The sequence below is a fragment of the Moschus berezovskii genome, chromosome 1 (genome assembly GCF_049115385.1).
Source record: "Moschus berezovskii isolate FMDL1 chromosome 1, NW_MosBer_1.0, whole genome shotgun sequence".
In the NCBI taxonomy this organism is placed as follows: domain Eukaryota; kingdom Metazoa; phylum Chordata; class Mammalia; order Artiodactyla; family Moschidae; genus Moschus; species Moschus berezovskii.
Window position 1 is genome coordinate 104,348,291 of NC_142460.1, and position 20,436 is coordinate 104,368,726.

At 36.1% G+C, this 20,436-nt stretch overlaps 1 protein-coding gene across 9 annotated transcripts in view; it reads right to left on the minus strand.

Moving 5' to 3' along the window:
* VPS8 (VPS8 subunit of CORVET complex) overlaps window positions 1-20,436 on the minus strand; it is a 313,442-nt gene that overhangs the window by 273,168 nt on the left and 19,838 nt on the right. For all 9 annotated transcript variants that reach the window (XR_016038004.1, XM_088838472.1, XM_055408827.2 and 6 more), the window contains exons 5-10: window positions 17,206-17,299; window positions 14,573-14,605; window positions 13,560-13,614; window positions 3,420-3,544; window positions 2,585-2,671; window positions 194-261 (exon numbers count right to left, since the gene is read on the minus strand). Coding sequence is in view for 8 of the 9 variants with exons in the window: in XM_088838472.1 (XP_088694598.1) it covers window positions 194-261; window positions 2,585-2,671; window positions 3,420-3,544; window positions 13,560-13,614; window positions 14,573-14,605; window positions 17,206-17,299 (462 nt within the window). In the remaining variant the exon portion in view is untranslated. The remainder of the gene's footprint in view (window positions 1-193; window positions 262-2,584; window positions 2,672-3,419; window positions 3,545-13,559; window positions 13,615-14,572; window positions 14,606-17,205; window positions 17,300-20,436) is intronic.

Consider the following 20,436-nt stretch of genomic DNA (forward strand, 5'->3'; position numbering starts at 1 on the left):
TACTGACACAGAATTTTGGGAGACCAGGCATGGTGCTCCGTGTGTTCTATAAACCTCCCCAGATAAGTGTAATATACAACCACAACCTATTTACAATCACATAGGTTTTCCAGACCTCTTCATATTCAACTTTAAGTCATTAAATTGGAGCTAATCCTTTCATTTGTCTAACAAACGTCCAATAGTCTCTTACTTAAATGTCAATTCAAAAACAGAGCCTCCGCTGTCGTTGCAAATTGCAAGTGTTGGATCATCTGTAAACTAAACAGAGAAGGAATTTATTTTCTTAATGATTTTTAAACAACCAGTCAAATGTTAAAAAGGGGAAAAAATATAAAATTTTAAAAATACAAGACAAATACATTTAATAGCATTTGAAATCACCTAGACTAACCTCATTACTCTAAACATACAAACTTACCCGTTCAGTATCATTAAAAACTGAGACTTTAAAGAAGTAAAACCCTCTCAAAAGGATAAAAGAAAAATACAAACTGTGATTCGTAAAAGCCCTAAACTTCTCTACTTGGGTTCTTTTATTAATTTTTTGAAACTTGCTATTAAGCTGAATAGGATACTTTGGATATACTTACAGCTGCCTAGCTCTCAAGAATAAAGACACAGTAAAAGATATTTGATGTCTTTGGGAAATAAGCTTGTCAGAATATGTTTTCTGAATAACTGAAGAGTTAATCTACAATATTTAAAAAGAGTTTAACTTTTTATGCAACTCTTCCTAAAATGTACTGCCCCTTCAGTCTTCTTCAATAAAGTATACTTTAGTTACTATTATCTACCCTGGGAAGCTCAATAAATAATGTTCATAATGAGAGACTGTCCTAAGGGTTGATGTGGTCTGGTAGATGTGCATGCCAATAGACACAAAATTGAATAACTTAATTTATATCACTTCCAGTGACTAGTCTTCCTAACCCCAAAGGCTGTAAAACCATCTTAACTGGCATGCCTTTGGACTCTTCCGGAACAGCTGAACTATAGGAGGCTACTATGAAATGCATCTTCCTCAACCACACATAGGCAAAGTTCAGAAGTCCTACACCATGGTTCTCAAAGGTCTAGCTGAGCAGTTGCAAAAGTGGAGTGTAGAGAAAATAACAGCATTCATAATTTTTATTTATTTTCTATTTCCTGTGTATGTGTTTTATGATATACCTAAACTTAGTACAGTAGTACATTTAATTTTAATATTATATATATATATACACACACACAGAGAGACATGTATGTGTGTGTGTGTGTATGAATTAAAGCCCAAATTATTATTGATGGGATGCGTAGGGTTAAGTTTAGAGAATAATGAGTAAGAGGTTGACAGCATAAGTAGCCTTTGTCAATAGCAGGCCTCAGAATTACTGAGAAGTGTCTATACTTGTGGCATTCCCAAGAAACACAAGTGTGCTTTCAATGTCAGCTACATTCTTCTGCTTTTATTTCTTCTGCCTTTTTCTCTCTGTCTTTACCTCTTCTATTTCTTATTGTGTCTCCCAAAGATTTTGATTTTTTCTGCAAATGGATTAGATTTTCATAAACCACCAAACAAACATTTATTGAGCAACTACTACATGTAACACACAAAAATAAAAGAGAAACAGATCCTGGTTTCAAAGACCTTAATCTATTAAAGGAGATAAGACATAACACAAACAATAACATATCAGAAGTTGGCATGAAAACAGGTCAAGATAAACTGCCATGATGTTCAGAAAGGAGAAATTCTCTCTACTTTTACTTGTCTTGGTTGTTTTCATTGTTACTAAATGCTTCAAATGCTGCCTTGTCACAAAAGACTTTTTATGTAACTAACCGAGATGCAGACACATAAACTCCAGATGCTCCCAGACTTTAAAAAGCATATGTATGGATAAGAGGTCTGCACAGCTAACTAACCAAATGTGTACATGATTAAAATCCAGAAGATCTGATTTTAGACTTCCCGAGTTATAATCCTGTACGTTTTATACTTCTGAACATGGACTTGACAGCATACGAAAACCAAGGTTCACACTGTATTTATAAATTAAATGTTACCTAAGGTGGTTTATTTTTTTCAGGCATGTAAGGAGAAAGTCAAGATTCAAACCTTGATGCTTTTCCTTTGGAGGCCTGAAAGAAAATAAACCAAGAAATTCGTTTCTAAACATAAAGCAAACCTTGGTTCCTTCACAACCAGTGCCTTGAACTTCAAGTAATTCCCAACAAAGTGTGACAGGGCATACCACCTCAGCAGTAAAATCCTGGTGGACTAAGGAAAAAGTAAAAAGACCTTTTAAAATTTGCACGTGAGTTTTCAGCAGGGTACTGCTGTCTTTGCTGCCAACCTTTCGTCTAGGATCACTTCAATTTACTCTCTTTCCTGCTGTATCTACTAGACGTCAATACAACTTATAGCTGAATGTTACCATGATAGCCTATCTCTGGATTTTACTTGAGAAAACATCTTGTTGGGCCAGTCACATAAAAGACAGTTCACTTTCAAGGATTCTGTTTAAAAAGAAATCTACTTTAAAATGGATACAAAGGCATAATAATAAAGATTATTAGAAAAAGAAAATAAGAACTGTACCTTAATATGTAATATTGCTGTTCCCGGAGGATGAGCATCTGTTATTGATCTTAGAAGCTTTCCACTGGCCAAATCCCACATAGTGATCTACAAGACAACTAAACGCTTTAAAAACAAATTTATTGCTCTTTTTTGGACATAAGCATCCTGGCTTTTGGTTGAAATAATCTATTCCTGATCTATAAACATTGCAGACAAAGAACTATAAAGTTAAAACATAACTAAAGGCTGCAGACCCACTAAAGCACGGGGCCCTCATTCCACCTTCATCCTCCCTGCATCCTACCCAGGCTACTTTTCCCTTCAGATTCTAAATCTTATTCTTTTACTGAGAGGGAAAAGAGATTTCTTTAATGAGTGCATCTCTTTAGCACTGGTAAAAATTATAAAAAGGGCTTATTGCCAAACCAGTTAGTGACATGTAAGTCAGAAGAGAAGAAACAAAACTTACTGTCCAGTTTAAGAAGTAAAAACAAATACCAAATTTGTGTCCAGGGACACAGTTACAAAGCAGAATATAACCATACTTAAAAATCAACAATAATCATCCTCACTACAGAATGAAAGTACATTTTGTATAACAGCCTGGTTGGTTTATAAAAGCTATTTACATATAGGGACATATGAATTGAGATATTAAAAATCACAGACTCTGGCTCAGTCAATAACTTAATTTAAAAATTTGGACAAAAATCAGACCAAGCAAAATTCAGGTTAGCTCTACAGACAGACATATCACTTTATAACATGTTTCTGTCTTCAAGATACTGATCTAGAGATAACTGGTTTAATTCATTTTACACTGTCTTATAGGTAAAAGAAAGTTCCTATTTACCTGTCCCTTAGCAAAGCCACAGAGAAGTCTTGAGCAGTCATTGTTGATACTGAGGGCAGAGATAGCTCCATACTGACCTCCAACACTAGTGCTACCCAAGCAGAGTCGCAAAGCTTGATTCTGATCTAAAGAAAGCAATTGATAAAATCAAGTGAAAGAAATAAAGGGGTGACTAAGTATGTACATAGCATAGACTTGTTTTCAAACACTTTGAGGTAGTAAGAATCAAAAGAATCAAATGAAGTTATGTTCATCTTAAAATACATTTATTGAGCATCCACTAGACAGCAGGCATTGAATTAGACACTAAGAATGCAGAAAAAACAATAACTACAAGGAAGCATAATATAAAACTTGCTGATGTTAAAAAAAAAAATACTAAGAAAACTGTACCTCTTGGAACAACCAACTAACTTTCATTCTATTAGAATGCAAGGTACATGAAATACCACCTTTTACAGTAGATTTAAAACTTCAAAAATCAAAATTTATTTACAGTATGGCTAAAATTTACATTTATATTATCCCTGAAGAAAAGATTTACCAAGCAAATGAACAATATAAATAAAATCATAGGGTATGTTTAAACAACTTAAGGAAATTCTTTTCAAGTATCAACAGCTGATATGCTAAAAGCAAATAATTCAAATCTCTACTAAATTAAGTTACTTAAGGGCAAGGATACTGCTGTAATCACCTCTGATTTCTCTAGGAAGCATTTGGATATTACTAAACTTTATTATCTAATAATTAGAAGAAATTCCTCTAGGGCTTCTCCTGCTGCTGCTGCTGCTAAGTCACTTTAGTTGTGTCCGACTCTGTGCGACCCCATGGATTGCAGCCTACCAGGCTCCCTGTCCCTGGAATTCTCCAGGCAAGAACACTGGAGTAGGCTGCCATTTCCTTCTCCAATGCATGAAAGTGAAAAGTGAAAGGGAAGTCGCTCAGTCATGTCCGACTCTTAGTGACCCCATGGACTGCAGCCTACCAGGCTCCCCTGTCCATGGGATTTTCCAGGCAAGAGTACTGGAGTGGGGTGCCATTGCCTTCTCCATGGCTTATCCTAGGCAGTGCTTATTTTATAAAGAGCTCATTATTGTACCCACTTGAAAACAATGAAATAAAAATTTTAAACATAAAGCATGTCTACAAACTTTAACTGTTTTTTTTTTGGGGGGGGGGACACCATACTTGCACAATCAGGAGTTCTCTTAACTCCTCCAGCAACTGTTTGTGCTTCCCTTCACTATCTACGTGCTACTTATTGGAGGGAAGACATCTTACTCCCACTCCTAGACTATGACCTATCTAAGGGCTGAGATCATGAGAGAATCAATATCCCCAGAATGCCTAGGGCAGTGCCCTGCACACAGAAGGCATCTGACAATCATCTTGCTGCTGCTGCTGCTAAGTCACTTCAGTCGTGTCCGACTCTGTGTGACCCCATAGACGGAAGCCCACCAGGCTCCCCCGTCCCTGGGATTCTCCAGGCAAGAACACCGGAGTGGGTTGCCATTTCCTTCTCCAATGTGTGAAAGTGAAAAGTGAAAGTGAAGTCGCTCAGTCGTGTCCGACCCTTAGCAACCCCATGGACTGCAGCCTACCAGGCTCCTCCATCCATGGGATTTTCTAGGCAAGAGTACTGGAGTGGCTTGCCATTGCCTTCTCTGGACAATCATCTTAAAAGATGCCATATTTGCAAATCTTCCTCCCACAAAGGTAAACCCAGTTATCATCAGAAAAAGCCTAAAGACATTCATTCCCAAATGCAGGGAATAATACTAGGTAAGCCCTTTTGCCCATCCAAAGTGAATACTGTAAGAATATTTTTCTGTGTTCACAAGCAGGCTGAAATAGCAATCCTTACCTCCCCAGGAGTTCTGACACAATTAATGTCAGAATTAACTGTCTCAGTTCTGACACAATTAGTAGCTGCATCTAGCACACAGAAAATATTTGATGTTTTATGATGTCACTTTAGATCTTAGCCTTCCAAGATGAACATTTGAAAAGGAATAAAATTATAATACACAAGGTCTGATGTACTTTAAGTCCTATGTTTATTCACATCTAAAATTATCACATGAACAGATTTTTTTCCTTATTTCCTTCCATCCTTACATACATTTTCTTCCCTTTTCCAGTTTGATTCCAAACTATTAAAATTGCCTTTTTCCTGATTCTAAATATGACATCACATTTTACTTTGCTCTACTGAATTGCATGCCTAATAGTGTTTTCCCTGATCCTTATTTTGTCAGGGCTACTTTATACAGTTAGTAGATGATCCTTACACCCTGTTCTGCAAATTGTCAAGATTCAATGGTTGGGCAACAGTGTTGTATACATACCACCACTGTGGATCATGTGAACAGTCCAACGAATGGACTAAAAAGTAAGAGGAAAAAGACAGAAATTCTGCACCAGCCTCAAAAAGTCCATTTAGCCCAGTTGTCTGCCCTCTAGGCAAGAGTACTGTCGAACAGTTTCTGCTTTGATATCCAAACTACACAGTTCTGATCGACCAGTACTTAAAGACACTAACTATTGCTTTAACAAAGTCCTTACTTTAAATTTGACTATTTAAATACACTTATAACTCAGGGATCACCAACTCAATGGACATGAGTTTGAGTAAATTCCAGGAGTTGGTGATGGACAGGAGGCCTGGCGTGCTGCGATTCATGGGGTTGCAAAGAGTCGGACACGACTGAGTGACTGAATTGAACTAAACTGGTAACTCAAGGAAAGTAAGCAGAGGAGAATTTAAGGAGTATGACAAAATAGAGAATAAGGGTACCATTAAGAAAAAGGAAGTAAAGAGGGAAGGAAAAAGACACAACTAACCTCTACACTAAAAACCCAGACATGATTCTTTTTCTGTGTACTAAAAACTAGCGAAGGACCAAATTATCAACAGTGGTCACTCCTAAAATATGTACTAAATTTATATCCCATAAGACTCTGTTAATGAAGACTGTCAATGTTTTCCCCTTGACTTTTACAACGTATTCATTATCTTTATAATGTCCCTTTATAAGGCAGCATGGCTGTGGGGTAATGGACGGTGCATAAAATGTAATTTAGTTCAACTCCACAAAGATACTTATCAATTCTTATTGGTATCATTATACATTCTGCATTTATGGTGCCACATTAACAAACCTATACAATTTAAACTAAAATCAGAAAAGATAGAATTTCTGTGGAAAGAAGAAAGCGGGGTCTTACGGAAGAGGTTTCTTCTACTAGAACATTCTGTAGTCCAGATTTTTCTAGACTATTCTGGGGAAAGGTACTTGGTGAAGACAAACATAAAACCTCTTTCAAACAATTTCTAAAGTTATACAGAAGGAACAAAGGGACCCAACAGAAGTAAGAAAGGTGAAAATCAGAGCTTTCCATGTTCTACTCCTTCAAAAGGGCTCTTGATTTGGGGGGGAAAAAATGCAACAAGACTATCGTTTTTCCTATAAGCTTCACAGAGTTTGTATAGAGCTTAAATTTTGTAAATGCCTATGAAAAATATGAAAACTATCCAATGATACACATGCAAAGAATTATTTTAATGATAATAAGTAGCTTATCAATTAAGAGAACTCAAAGCCCAGATACCACAAAAAGCACATCTAAATTTACAGTGCAATGAATTACATCTATTTCTTTATTAGTATATCTTTCAAAATACACTTTACTTAGGGTCGATCTCAGCATATTCCAGGCTTAAGAGTAATGGACTAAGTAACAAAGAAAAGCCATAAATAACATATAAAGTCTACAATAGCCATAAAATCTAAATTTGAACATACTTCAAGAATTTCTGCTCTTTCCACATACCAAAATTAACCTAATGCTCTATTTCTTCACCCCTAATTTAACTACACCCTAAAGACCATCAAAGGAAATACCTAGATCCTAGAAAGAATCAAAATCAAATTATATGCATACAGCTCTACTTTTATCGCCAATTTTCACCATTCTTCAATACTACTCCTTTGTGCACATTAAAATATTCTCTAAGACCAAAGAAGAAGAAAAGAGAAATTAGGAAACATTTTTCATCAATAATCATGAAACAGCAGAAGCACTTTATCTGACCACCATCTAACACACACAGAATTAAAGCTCTCCATTCCCTCTAATCTTACTGACTAAAGCACAGGATACACTGACTCCCCACAGATAACTGGCTATTTTCTAGAATGCAGATGCTTAGGAAGAGTCAACTGTGTTCATTTCCAAATCTGTTCATGCAACTACAAATACTATTGCACTTAACAAATGTTAATTAAACGATATGTCAACTGATGAAATAGAGTGGAAAAGAGCAAGCTGCTGTTTCTATGACAGCTAAATGGATGTTTTAGAAAAACTTGGTAAAGATGAGTTGCTCTAAGTAACTGTCATGAAGTAAGGCAACCTGCCTGACTTCAGGCTCTACTACAAAGCCACAGTCATCAAGACTGTACGGTACTGGCACAAAGATAGAATTATAGATCAATGGAACAAAACAGAAAGCCCAGAGATAAATCCATGTACTTATGGACACCTTATCTTTGACAAAGGAGGCAAGAATATACAATGAAGAAAAGACAATCTCTTTAACAAGTGGTGCTGGGAAAACTGGCCAACCACTTGTAAAAGAATGAAACTAGAACACTTTCTAACACCATACACAAAAATAAACTCAAAATGGATTAAAGATCCAAATATAAGACCAGAAACTATAAACCTCCTAGAGGAGGACATAGGCAAAACACTCTCCAACATAAATCACAGCAGGATCCTCTATGACCCACCTCCCAGAATATTGGAAATAAAAGCAAAAATAAACAAATGGGACCTAATTAAAATTAAAAGCTTCTGCACAGCAAAGGAAACTATAAGCAAGGTGAAAAGACAGCCTTCAGAATGGGAGAAAATAATAGCAAATGAAGCAACTGACAAAGAATTAATCTCAAAAATATACAAGCAACTCCTGCAGCTCAATTCCAGAAAAATAACTGACCCAATCAAAAAATGGGCCAAAGAACTAAACAGACATTTCTCCAAAGAAGACATACAGATGGATAACAAACACATGAAAAGATGCTCAACATCACTCATTATCCGAGAAATGCAAATCAAAACCACAGTGAGGTACCATTTCACGCCAGTCAGAATGGCTGCCATCCAAAAGTATACAAGCAATAAATGCTGGAGAGGGTGTGGAGAAAAGGGAACCCTCTTACACTGTTGGTGGGAATGCAAACTAGTACAGCCACTATGGAGAACAGCGTGGAGATTCCTTGAAAAACTGGAAATAGAACTGCCATATGACCCAGCAATCCCACTGCTGGGCATACACACCAAGGAAACCAAAATTGAAAGAGACAAGTGTACCCCAATGTTCATCGCAGCACTGTTTATAATAGCCAGGACATGGAAGCAACCTAGATATCCATCAGCAGACGAATGAATAAGAAATACTCCATATACACAATGGAGTATTACTCAGCCATTTAAAAGAATGCACTTGAACCAGTTCTAATGAGGTGGATGAAACTGGAGCCTATTATACAGAGTGAAGTGAGCCAGAAAGAAAAACACCAATACAGTATACTAACACATATATATGGAATTTAGAAAGACGGTAATGATAACCCTGTATGCGAGACAGCAAGAGAGACACAGATGTATAGAACAGTCTTTTGGACTCTGTGGGAGAGGGCGAGGGTGGGATGATTTGGGAGAATGGCACTGAAACATGTATATTATCATATGTGAAATGGATCGCCAGTCTGGGTTCGATGCATGATACAGGATGCTCGGGGCTGGTGCACTGGGATGACCCAGAGGGATGGTATGGGGAGGGTGGTGGGAGGGGGGTTCAGGATAGGGAACACGTGTACTGCCATGGCGGATTCATGTCAATGTATGCAAAACCAATACAATATTATAAAGTAATTAGCCTCCAATTAAAATAAATACAATTTAAAAAAAAGATAACTGCAGAAAACTGAAAAGTTCTATGAAAATCTAAAATTTTGCACACCTCGAGTGATTCACAGGTACCTAAGCTTTTATCTCTTTTGTTTAATTAAAAGTACAAATTTTGCATGACCCATCATTGATGCAACTTGTGCCAGAAAAGGATGCTGCAGACCTCCAACTGGCAGGAAAAAACTCAAACAGTTTTGGACTGTATCAAAAGATTAGGGGGGAAATGAATATTTATTTTCATTTAAAATCAAATATTACAAATATGCATATATTTGTAATTTTTTAAACAATCCTCTAACCAATTTCAATTCGGAGACGGCAATGGTAAGCCACTCCAGTACTCTTGCCTAGAAAATCCCATGGATGAAGGAGCCTGGTAGGCTGCAGTCCATGGGGTCGCTAAGGGTCGGACACGACTGAGCGACTTCACTTTCACTTTTCACTTTCACACACTGGAGAAGGAAATGGCAACCCACTCCAGTGTTCTTGCCTGGAGAATCCCAGGGACGGGGGAGCCTGGTGGACTTCCGTCTATGGGGTCGCACAGAGTCGGACACGACTGAAGTGACTTAGCAGCAACCAATTTCAATTAGCTAGTTATTTTCAATAAGCATTTCATAAGAGGGTGTCAACTGTAATTGATAACATTCTCCTTCAACAATAAAAAGGTCAAAAGACAAAGAGTCACTCATGCAAATCAAAATTACTATACCTTTTCCTTTGAATCCATGGAGAAAAGATCAAAAGAAAGAGAAAAGCAAGAAATCAGTTCAAAAGTTCAGAGAAAAGACCGGGAAAATTTCAAGAGTATAAGTGGTAAACTTTAGTTATCTGTGAGAATAATACTAAATGTGATTAAATGCACGACTGAGCGACTTCTACTTTCACTTTCATTTTTATGCATTGGAGAAGGAAATGGCAACCCACTCCAGTGTTCTTGCCTGGAGAATCCCAGGGACGGGGAAGCCTGGTGGGCTGCCATCTATGGGGTCGCAGAGTCGGACACGACTGAAGCGACTTAGCAGCAGCAGCAGCATTGGTCATGGAAATAGAAAAAATCCATAATATCCATATTTTAGCATAGTAAATTCAAGTCCATTAAATTTGATAAAAACAATTTCAAAAAGATAATCCACTAAGGTATACTAACAACTCAAAAAATGAAAAACTAAAGGGCCTTAGGATAGGTATAGATCTCGATTAAGAGTCAAATTTTTGAGATCCTATAATTAGGTAAGAACCAAAATATATAACAAATATTATATATCTTTACTTCCTTAAGAATAGGAATTTTACATCATGCTTAAGAAACCTATAATGATTACTATTCTAATGACCCAGGCCTTCATTCCAAAGAGACTCTAAAGGTACTTAAACAAGTTCTTCCTGCTGCACTTCTTCCTATGATCAACAAAGATGTTTAAAAGATCAGATTTAACCCAGACCTCAAATCTAGACACTTCTTAGCATTATTACTCTGCCATTTGTTCCTGACTTTCAAGCAAATTTTAACCCATTTGTTAAAACTCATTGTCCAGATACCTGATTCCTACAAAAATGAGTAAAATTTATTAACTGCATGATTAAAAATCCAAACCATAACTGAATGTTAGGATTCTTTCTCAAAATGCTCATTACGGCATACTTTCTTTTTCATGAGACTTTTAATGAAAGATTACCGTTTCATCAAATCCACAAGAAAGTTGCTCGGGTCTATAAAGAATTAGAAAGCAGGTCCAAGGAAATTAAGGAAACAGCAATGAAAGACAATGTACTCTTCTTCTCCCCTGTTAGCTTTTTATTTTAAAAGACTTCATTTTAATTTGTTGCAGTGAATTCTACATGGGTTTGATTATAAGCAGGCACATACTCTTAGAACCTTGGTGGGTAAGGAAGAGATATTAAAGCAGACAGAGTTCAGAGTGAGTACTGGTAAGGGGGAACAAAAATAAGCATGTTCTGCTGTTAGACAAACATATGCATTATATTCTATCCTCGTTCATCTTAGTTCTTGCATTCTTTCTTTTTTGTATCTTGGAATTTGCCTCCATCTCTCTCAGAACAGGTGAACAACTTGGAGGGGTGGAAACGTACTGATCTTAGGATTCAGTATACTTTGACTCTGAATTTGGCTCTGTACAAGTCACTTAACCTCTCCGGTTCTCAAACACCTCATATGTAAATAAAGTGACTAACTAAAAGTCCTTCCAACATTCTTTCCCAAAATTCTATCAATCTAATTAATACCAACCCTGCCTTCATAGGAAAACAAGCATTCTTATATACCTCATAGGAGAGCAACTGGGTAAAACTTTCTAGGAGGCAGTGAGGCAATATACATCAGAAGCGTTTAAAATGTTCATACCCTGACATAAGCAATCCACTTTTAGGAATTTGTCTGAAAGAAGTAATCATGTGCACAAAAAATTGCAGTTACAAAGATGGTCATCACTCTATTTTTTGGTTTAGAAACAACCTAAATGTCTTATAGTAGAAAATGATTGATTAAATGGTGAATCCATTTAACAGGATACATGTAGCCATTAAAAATGATGTTACACAGAAACAGACTCACACAGAAAACAAACTTATGGTTACTAAAGGAGAGGGATAAATTAATAGATACAAACCACTATAGATAAAATAAACAACACAATCCTGTGTATCACAGGGAACTACATTCAATATCCTGTAATAAACCACAATGGAAAAGAATATGAAAAAGAATATATATGTATGTATATGTGGGTGTGTATATATACATACACACACACATGAACTGTATCACTTTGATGTACACCAGAAACTAACACAACAGTGTAAATCAACCATACTTAAATTTAAAACAAAAAAGCTGATAACACAGGAAAAAAGACATTACAGATGATTTTAATAATTACATAGAAAAATGTTCATTATAATGAAAAAGCAGGTTACAAATTAGCATGATCCAATTTGGGGGTAAACATATGTATATACATATGTACAGGAAAAAAGATTACAAGGTCATACAGAAATGCTAGGAATTATTTCTGGATAGCAGATTTTGGTGTATCTTCAATCTTTTGCTCATCTAAATTTATTATGAACACATATTATGGAATAAGAGAAATTATTAAAGAATCAATTCTAAAGTTCTCTCTAGAGAATTGTGTTTTTTTGTTTCCATTCTTCTCATCCCCAGACAATAATTTGTATCCATCACCTCTGAAAAGATTAGATGTTAAAATCACATGATGAATAGGTTTCTGGTATAATGGAAAACTTGGAAGTCAAATTATTCAAAAACAAGGGAAAATGACTAGTTATTCACTCATGATAAAGATGCAAGGCCCACAAAGATCAAATTATGGTTTTGCTATTAAGGTGTTCCCAGGTATTCCACAAACAATATTCTGTAGCATCCTTACTAAAATACAGTGTCATCAGGAATTCCATTTGAGAGAGTTTCAGAAGCTTTAAAATCCATGAGAACACTAAAAATGACAGGAAAACATTTTCTAGTAGTATTTAAACAGACAAAATGTTTTGCTCATAGTATTGACAGCAAAAGCAAAGAAAGATGAAAATCAGGGTTATTTAGTCTCATGGAGGAAAAAAAAATGAAAAAAATACTTAGGATTATCACATACTATAAAAATAACAAAGTTCTCGTCTCAACCCAAAAAATAAAGTGATTATGGGCTAAAAAAACTTTCAGTTTAGAGGGATTTACAATGTAAATGAAAAAACCTTACTATCAGTTAAGTTACTGAAAATTACTGAGAAAGCCTGGAAATCTTTCCCTGAAGATCTTTTCAAATACTTACTACTCAGATATGATTTAGAATAAAAAAACCACCACCACAAACCAGAGGCAGACAAAATGACAAATCTTGTCACTCTCAACTTTACATTCTTTTTGTACAGGTCTGCAGAGAGTCAAATGGTATATGATATGATAGCTTATAAATTCATAAAGAAGAAAATAAACTTGCAATGAGCAACAAAATGAAGCTGAGTCAAGCAATTTTTAACTATAAACATGTTGACTGCTACTCTTCAAGTTTTTCTGGCATTTTTCAGAAAAATAAGTTTACTATAAAAACTGTGATTGAGACCTTATCTTTTAAAAAACTCAAGTACTTAATATTTAAAATAAGCAGCTAGAAAATTTACCAAATATTAAGGCCAATCCATGAGATGTACCCACTGCTATCAAACTGGATACTGCCTGAGAACAAGAGAAGATTATATTTTAAAACATTACATCAAGGATCTTGAAATAATCAGAATTAAATTTGTTGGTCTTCTTTCCTCTAGACACCAGATAACATACCATCTATCATAAATAAGGAAAATTTCATCTAGGAGGCAAAATGCAAGATAAAACTCAGAACATCTTATTTCCTGGCATCCCTCTAAATTTAAGGGTAACAATACTAAAATATCATATGTTCAACATTATAGGCAAAAACACGCCACTTAACTTCCTCTAAAGCAATTTAAAACAAAAAAAGTTCAAGGGTCCAGACAAAGTAAAGGCACTTATGCTACCCAACCAAGAGCCTCTTATGAGGTGTGGGAAAAGGACAGGAAAGACCTTCCCCAGCTCATTCACAAGAGTCAAAAGGCGCCAGAAATACTCAAAACTCAGCCTACTTCCCTCACCAATTGACTGACTAATAAGAGAGCTACAGGAGGCAGCTGGAAATAGTTGAAAATAGAAAAGAGGGCACTAGTGTACTTTCAATATCCCCCAGTTCTCTATAATCACCCTCACAGATTTACTATTTGGCAAGCTTGGCAGCGGCGTTCAGAGCTGTTAAATGTACTATTTACCACAAAGTAATTTTACCAAACACTGTCTCCACTCCCTATAACCAAAAGGAGGTCAAGTCACAGAAGGAGCAAATGTACTTGGGCAGGATAGCACCACATAAAATAAATCTGGAAATGGGCTAATCAGTATCCCATTATATGCATCTCAAAAAACAAAACTGAAGAGTAACAATATACTAGAAAGAGAGAGAATATTCAACACGAATAAATTTTAAATGATTACTGGCAATAAATGACATATGAATTTATTCTCATAAAATGTATGTAATAACTGAGTATCAGAAGAATAAATCTAAGAAAACGGGGTAATAGAAAGCTTACCTTTAGAAGATTATTTAAAGTGTACTTACAATTGCTGTAGGCAAGCCAGCATCTACTTTGTCCTAAATAAAATTTAAAAAAAAGTGTTTGAAAGATATTTCCACTTTTAAACAAAAAAAAGGTATAAGGCCCTCTCTTTACATATATAATTCAGAAAAGAGGTGGAACCATCACTTTTGCCCCCTACTACAGAATTTTAGAACTGATGTTGCAGCTTAGGATAGTGATTCTCAAAAGTCAAGGAGCATTAGAGTCACCTGGAATATCTGTTAAAATGCAGATCCCTAGCTACACTGTTAGAACTAGATTCCAAGTCAGTAGGTCTGGGATAATGCCCAGGAATCTGCTTTTTCTTAGGAAATTTTTATGCAATGGACACATTTTACAAAATCACTATCTTAAGGTATCTCCATTATCTTCTTCTGCTGCTGCTAAGTTACTTCAGTCATGTCCGACTCTGTGCGACCCCATAGACGGAAGCCCACCAGGCTCCCCCGTCCCTGGGATTATCCAGGCAAGAACTTTGGAGTGGGTTGCCATTTCCTTCTCCAATGCATGAAAGTGAAGTCGCTCAGTTGTGTCTGACTCTTAGCGACCCCATGGATTGCAGCCTACCAGGCTCCTCCATCCATGGGATTTTCCAGGCAAGAGCACTGGAGTGGGGTGCCATTGCCTTCTCCGATCTCCATTATCTTAAGTGATCATAAAATGATAAATATACTTTAAAGTTAATTTGAGTCAATTTTAAATATAATTCCATGTCATATTACTTTGAGGGGGATTCCAAAATTAAACAACAAAGTTCACAACTCCAAAAGTTTCATCTCTCCTAAGTGTTCTCCAGGCATAGACTACAAGTATATGATGGTCAACACCCTAGGAAGCCCTAATAACATCACTATCCACACGGCTGAAGTCATTACTAAAGAGCCATTCAGAGGAGATACCCCAAAATATAACTAGCTTTACATGTTAATATACCAACCATCACAGAAAAGCATACAATTTAAATTGAGCTGGTAATCCAAAATTAGAAAAACAAAGTATGAAGACTGTCACAAGAAAAGCAGTTTTCATTTTAACATACCAAAGGAGCTCAGCCATGGCAATGAAATAAGAACAGAATGCAAACACTCTGGGATTTATTAGAATTTTTCCCTCCTCTTCAAGAGAAAAGAGAAACCCTTTTAAATAACAGATTTATCTAATCATTGTTCAATGTCTGAGTTTTAGTTCAGTCTCAATTATTCAAAATATTTTTAAAACTGCACAGGTGGGTCAAATGACTGTTCTGGTTCATCTTGATTTTGAAAGGAATGAATTTCATCACCTACATAAGGATTAAATTCAGAAAACGTCATGGAAATGTAATCCTCAACAGGTGGTTCCCATTCTAGCAAATATGAGTTACTCTCCACCTAAAAGAGGAAGGACAATTGCCCAGGTTTCCTCCATTGCTTGCCTATCTCTCTATTTAAATTGACTTCATGATATATGAGCTAGGCCAGGGTATACCAAATGCCCACGGAGAACACTTTTTCCTTTTTTGTTGTTTTTTTGTTTGTTCTGGTTTTTTTGCCCAGGGTAGAGGGGTGGGGAGTGGGGGTGGTGGTCTGCAATAAGAGCTTTCACTGATAAACGTAAAAATTACAATGTGGCTATGGTGTCATGATCCACTTCTGTATCAATCTCTTACCCTCAAAAAAATAAAACTTTGTCCAAATTGAACATGCAAAACACTACTTAAACTCCATGAAAAGAATATAAAAACATATCAAAATTCCTGGGATATGAATCACTATTCATATCAACATCATTATTATTATTATTATTTATAGAATCTATATATTGAATTCATAAAACCAAAAGACTATGTAAAACTATAAGCCTTGAGGCCAAATGAAAATTTGATAGACATACCAGAATCAGCATCTATTGTCTTAATGGACTATTAAATATTTTTGTACTAATCCAGTGCTCCAAACCATTTTCAAAACAGAGATACTCTGTTCCAGCCATTACACACTGGCCACTTTCACCAATACCACCCCCGTTTCACAACAAAAGCAGCACTAGACTTTGAGCCAAAAACCCCCAATTTTGAATAATTGCTCTGCTATCTCCTAACCCAATGATGTAAGACAAGTTAATATCACCTCTGAGTCTGTCTTCTTATTTGTAAAATAGGATATGGCTTTCCCTACTTTCAAAGTTGTAAGAGTATATAAAATAAGGTACATGAAAAGACTTTTGTGAATTATAAAAACATCACTCAGTTGTAAAAGATTCTGATCAATCATTCCTCCATATGAAAACACTAAAAAATCCTTCCACCTCAACCAAATACACAAGATGGCAACTAAACTGAAAAGGAATTTAAAGAAAAGGCAGATAGTGTTTCTTTTAGGCTTGCTGCCATATTTCATTTAGGCACACCCGAGACTCTGGGCAGACCTTTATTTCATGGCTGCACTAATTTCTACGTCAAGATGTGTAGCTATGTCTTATGAGTCAAAAATAATCACACAAAACCCATGAAAGCCAGATTCTGTTTTTCTTAAGCCTCGGGCCAAGAGAAGTGCTGTGCTTTGTTTTATGCTCATTCCTGCTTCATTATGCCATTGCAGGTTATAAAGCTGGGGGAAGAGAACAAAATACTTACAGCTGCAGACACTATCTGGGCAGAAATTCCCTTCAAAAGTGAATGTCGCATAACTGATCCATGGAGTGAAAAAGAATCAGGTAACTTCTTCTTTCTTTAAGAAAAAAAAAAGGAAAACGTTTAAGAACAGAAGAGAACAACTGAAAAGGCAAGGTCTTAAAGCTCTGAAAGAAGTAAATAAAAACAAGAAAAGCAGAAAGCAATACTGTATTGTTAGCTCTGTTTTCTCAAGAGGTATAAAGTCTAAAAGTCTCACATTAAAATGTTATACTAAATTCACCCTGAACCTCAGAGAAGCACAGCAGGAAAATGAAAAAAGCCACCATCTCTTCTTCACAGATTCAACCTATTCCTTGCTCACCTTAATAACTATAGCAAAAGGCTCTGCTACTCATCAGAAGGTCACCTATAGAGAAGCCCTGCTTACAGGTCTACATCACCTCTACCTGCCTTCCACCTTTGCAACCATTCTTGCCCTACTGTTGTCTGTAACGACCCTCTCATTCTCCCAACCGCCTCAAATTTCCTACTCATTAGTCATTCTCTGACGCTCCTACTAACAGCTCCTTTCACTTACCCTACTCATCACTGTACAAAAAATACTTCTTTAAGCTTTTACCAAACACTGAACACCTACTCGATATGACTAAAAGTATGTTCTGGGGATACAAATATAAAAAGCTCAAAGTTCCCACTCTGGAGGATCTCATATCCTAGCTAGAGGGACTAATGAGTAACTCACTCAAATTAAAGGATAAATGTTAGAGAAGAAAAATGAATAAAGCATGATAGAAACAAAATAAAGAGTTTAATCCTGTTTATTAAGGGGATATCAGGGACAGCTATAGAAAAGAGAAGACATCTGATCTGGCTGTGATGGATAAGGCTAGATAAGGAGTCTGTCGGACTAAAAAAAAAGCACAAGCAAAAATATGAAGACGTAATGGTGTACAGTGTGTGGGGGGAGTGCGGTACACAAAAGGCATGGGCCAGGAGGCAGAAGTGGGAGTGCTCAGCATTTATGTCAAAATAGTAAGCAGGCTTCAGACTGACACCATGCAAAGCAGTTAGGACATTACTCTGTGGGTAAAAGGATGACACCACAGCTTTTAAGCAGGTTAATGACCAAATCATCAAAAACATTTAACTTATTGGGATTCCATACAAATTTTAGAATTACTTTTCTGTGAAAAATGTCATCGAGATTCTGATAGGGACTGACCTAAATCTATACATAGGTAGGGGTAGTACGAACATTTTAATTAATCCATGAACATGGAAAAGCTTTCCATCTATTTGTCTTCTTTAATTTCATTTATCAATGTCTTTTACCTTTCAGTGTACAACTCTTTTCACCTCCTTGTTCCTAAACTTCTTCCTAAGTACTTCACTGCTTTTGATGCTGCTGTAAATGTGATTTTTATTATTTTTTATATATTTCATTGCTGGTTTACAGAAACACAACTGATCTCAATCAGCCAAAGTAATCTTAAGAAAAAAGAACAAAGCTGGAGGCATCACACTTTCTGACTTCAAACTATATTATAAGCTACAGTAACCAAAACAGTATGGTACTAACATTAAAAAAGACATAGATCAATGACCAGAATAGACAGCACAGAAATAACCACTTGCATATAGAGTCAACTAATATTTGACAAAGGAGCCAAGAACACTCAATAAGGAGAGAATATTCTCTTCAACAAATGGTGCTAGGAAAACTGGGTAATCACATGCAGAAGAAGGAAATCATATCTCTGTCTCATACCACTCACAAAGATTAAATGGATTAAAGACTTAAACATAAGACTTCAAACCACAAAACTCCTAGGAAAAAGCAAACAGAAAAGCCCCTGACAGTGGTACTGGCATAGATTTTTTTAGTTATGTATGACACCAAAAGCACAAGCAAAAGTGAATATACATATGATATACATAAATATATATATACATACAGGACTATATCAAACTAAAAAGCCTCTGTACAGCTAAAGAAGCAATCAAAACATAAAAGGCAACTATGGAACTGGGAAAAATATCTGCAAACCTTTAATCCCATAATAACCAATATATAAAAAGAACTCTTATAACTCGGAAGCAAAAAAACCAACAGGCAGAGGCCCTAAATAGGTATTTTTCCAAGGAAGACATACAAATGGCCAATAGGTCCATGAAAAGGTGCTCAACATCACTAATTATCAGGGAAATGCAAATGAAAACCACAATGAGATACCACCTCATACCCATTAGTATGGCTATTATCAAAACAACAAAAGATAAGAGTTGGTGGGGATGCAAATAAAAAGGAATCCCTGGACACTGTCAGTAGGGATGTAAATGGTGCAGCCACTATGGAAAATAGCATGAAGGTCCCTCAAAAAATTAAAAATAGAACTACCAGGTGATCCAGCAATCACACTTTTGGGTTGCACACCCAAAAGAAACAAAATCACTACCTTTTAAGAAGCAATTCATAGAAACAGAGACTAGAACAGTGATATCCAGGGGTTGGGGGAAATACAGAGATGCTAGTCAAAGAATATAAACTTACAGTTTTTAGATGAATAAGTTCTGGAGATCTAATGTACAGTGTGCTGACTATCGCTAACAACACTGTTATATACTTGAAAGTTACTAAGAAAGTAGATCTTAGATTTTCTCACTCCAGAAAAAAATTATAATTATGTGAGGTGATAAAGGTGTTAAGTAACCTTTCTGTGTTAGTCATTTAATATACACATATCAAAGAATTACATTGTATACCTTCAATCTACAGAGTACTGTATATTGATCACATCTCAATAAAGCAGAAAAAGTTCAGTTGTAGAAGAAACTGATGAACAAGTTAATATACCCAGCCACGGCCCCTATTTCACAAGAGTTGACAACCTAAAGAATACAGTCCTGATACAGGCAAAATTTAAGAAGCTGAAGAAATATGCACTGACAAGTTATCAACACTAAAGTTACACATGAATTCAATAAAGCGTTTACATTATGCTTCCTCCACTTCTCTTTCCTTTTCATGTGCCCTCCAAGAATGTGCAAGGTGAAAGCAGCCAAAATGAAGCTATTTAGAGTTAGGAGTCCTTTTCCCAAATCTTTAATCATCTTTGCAACTGTCCTCTGAACTCATTCCAAGGGAATGAAGAAATGCTGGAGCTGTCCTTAGACAGCGGGAGGAAGGTGGTGGAGGAAGGAGTGGAGGGAACAGAACGTTGGTGAGGTGAT